Raw genomic sequence first — 2388 nt, forward strand, 5'->3', positions numbered from 1 at the left:
GCCCCCCCCCCCCCCCAGCCGTGACCTGGGAGAAGCAGAGCCAGCAGCGGGAGAGCCAGATCATGCGCCCTGACAGGATGTACGGCAACGTGGTGGTCACCATCCGGGGGCAGCTGGTGCTCTACAACGCGCAGCCCGAGGACGCCGGCCTGTACACCTGCACTGCGCGCAACGCCGCCGGCCTGCTGCGGGCCGACCGCCCGCTCTCTGTGGTCCAGCGGGAGCCGGCCAGGGACGGGCCCCCCAGCATACCGGTTTTGGCTGGGTGCCTGCCCGAGGAGCGGGCCTGCCCCAGCCCTGCCTCCCAGCGCGTCCTCTGGCGCTTGGACCCACAGCGGGGTAGCTGCATGACTTTCCCCACCCACGGCTGCGATGGCGCTTCCCAGGGCTTCGAGACCTACGAGGCATGCCAGCAGGCCTGTGTCCGCGGCCCCGGGGACGCCTGCGTGCTGCCTGCCGTGCAGGGTCCCTGCCAGGGCTGGGAGCCGCGCTGGGCCTACAGCCCCCTGCTGCAGCGCTGCCACCCTTTCCTGTATGGCGGCTGTGAAGGCAACGGCAACAACTTCGAGAGCCGAGAGCGCTGTGAGGGCGCCTGCCCCGTGCCTCGCTCCACGCCCTGCCCGGCCTGCCGTCTCAGGAGCAAGCTGGCACTCAGCCTGTGCCGCAGCGACTTTGCCATCGTGGGGCGGCTAACTGAGGTGCTGGAGGAGCCCGACGCAGCTGGGGCTGGCATCGCCCGTGTGGCCCTCGACGACGTGCTCAAGGACGACAAGATGGGCCTCAAGCTCTTGGGCACCAAGTACCTGGAGGTAACGCTGAGTGGCATGGACTGGGCCTGCCCCTGCCCCAACGTGACTGCCGGTGATGGGCCTCTGGTCCTCATGGGAGAGGTGCGCGATGGCGCGGCTGTGCTGGACGCCGGCAGCTATGTGCGAGCCGCCAGTGAGAAGCGCGTGAAGAAGATCTCAGAGCTGCTCGAGAAGAAGGCCTGCGAGCTGCTCGGCCGCTTCCAGGACTAGCCCCGGGGGCAGCTCCTGCCCCTAATAAAAGTGTCCCTCTGCCCCACCTGAGGACCAGCCCTCTGCCGTCTGCTCTTCCAGAGGGCCACCAGGTGGGGCTGTGTCTGCAGGGCAAGAGCGCCAGGGGGCAGCTCCCCTTGGCATCTCCACGGGAGCAGGGGTGGTGGCCAGCTTGGGCCCTCAGCACCCGTCCCTGGCCCCTCTGTCCCCCTCTGCTGCTGGCGCTCCAGTAACAAGGTCCAGGATGCCACCAGTCCTGCCCACCCTGCACCCCCAGGAGGTGGTGCAGGAGGCAGCAGGGGACTTTATTCTGGGGCAGGCAGGGTCTAGGCTCTTAGCAGCTCCAGGGGCACTGACCAAAGCCCAGACCCAGGGAGACGGAAGCTGGTGGTCTGGGGTTCACTCGGCGGGGCCCGCGGCAGGGCTGCAGGAGGGTCACTCTTTGCGGAAGATCAGGCACTTGTTGTTGGCAGGCATGTCCACCTGGAGAGATTCCCTGCTGAGAGTGGCCTTCTGTCCCCAGGGAAGCTGCCCATACCCAGCTGTCCTACCTACCATCCTCTCCAGGGACAGGCCACTGGCCTGGCCCAGGGCCTCCAGCAGGGTTGTGTCCCGCAGCCCCCACTCTGGGTTCCTGTGGGTTTAGGAGAAATGGAGTCATGTCTTGGGGGGACACCAGCCTACCCGACCAGCCTGGTCCCTCTGACTCAGCTCTGACCTGCACCTGAGGGTAAGGTCGAAGTCCACATTGCTCTGGGGCGAGATCTTCCCTTGGACTGCGTAGGGCTGTGGGAACAGGCAGCCCACCATCCTGGTGTCAGCCACTCCCTGCTGGGTCACCTTGCAGGCTGGGTTCCAGAAACTGGAAAGAACAGCCCTCCCTGCCCCCAAGAGGGGTACGGGCCAACACCATGAAGAGGGGGAGCCAGCAGCTGGGGCGCAGAGTACTGGGGAAAGCGGGGAGACAGGCAGGGGGCACCAGGAGGGGGAACCGCAGAGCCACAGGAGGGGACAGCCAGAGGGCCACTCACTCCGTAGGTGATGAGCAGAGCCTTGGGTTTGAGCAGGTGTCCTGCAGCTCTGAAGAGCCCCTGAGGAGGGAGGGCAGTAAGGCGCGCTGGGCCCGCCATGGACCCCCCACGGCCGCCCGCCTGGCCACCTGCGGACCTCGGTGCAGCTCAGGGCGCTGATGTGCATCATGTTGATGCAGAGCACCAGGTCCAGCGACTGCGGCGGGGTCCCGCCCCAGCGCTCCCAGCCCCAGGTCACGTCCAGGTACAGCGGTGCCTTCACGTTGTCCAGCCCGTGGGCTCGCGTGGTGGCCGCGATGCTGTGGGAGGGCAGCTCGTGGGCGGGGGCCACGCCGTTC

The 2388-nt window shown here is 67.5% G+C and overlaps 2 protein-coding genes across 2 annotated transcripts in view; one reads left to right on the top strand and one right to left on the bottom strand.

Annotated features, from left to right (window-relative positions):
* Window positions 1-1198, top strand: part of WFIKKN1 (WAP, follistatin/kazal, immunoglobulin, kunitz and netrin domain containing 1) — a 3818-nt gene extending 2620 nt beyond the window's left edge. Inside the window, exon 4 of the mRNA XM_006146356.3 lies at window positions 8-1198. Within this exon, the coding sequence (XP_006146418.1) occupies window positions 8-1019 (1012 nt within the window). The 3' untranslated portion in view covers window positions 1020-1198. The remainder of the gene's footprint in view (window positions 1-7) is intronic.
* Window positions 1199-1264: 66 nt separating this feature from the next.
* Window positions 1265-2387, bottom strand: METTL26 (methyltransferase like 26; the record flags this gene model as incomplete). Its single annotated transcript, XM_014586984.1, has 5 exons — window positions 1265-1502; window positions 1575-1653; window positions 1738-1805; window positions 2051-2110; window positions 2187-2387. Coding segments are annotated over 5 exons (456 nt in total), but the record flags the coding sequence as incomplete, so codon positions are not given.
* Between the last annotated feature and the right edge of the window lies 1 nt (window position 2388).

Source organism: Tupaia chinensis, unplaced genomic scaffold (assembly GCF_000334495.1).
Source record: "Tupaia chinensis unplaced genomic scaffold, TupChi_1.0 Scaffold000178_1, whole genome shotgun sequence".
Lineage (NCBI taxonomy): Eukaryota > Metazoa > Chordata > Mammalia > Scandentia > Tupaiidae > Tupaia > Tupaia belangeri.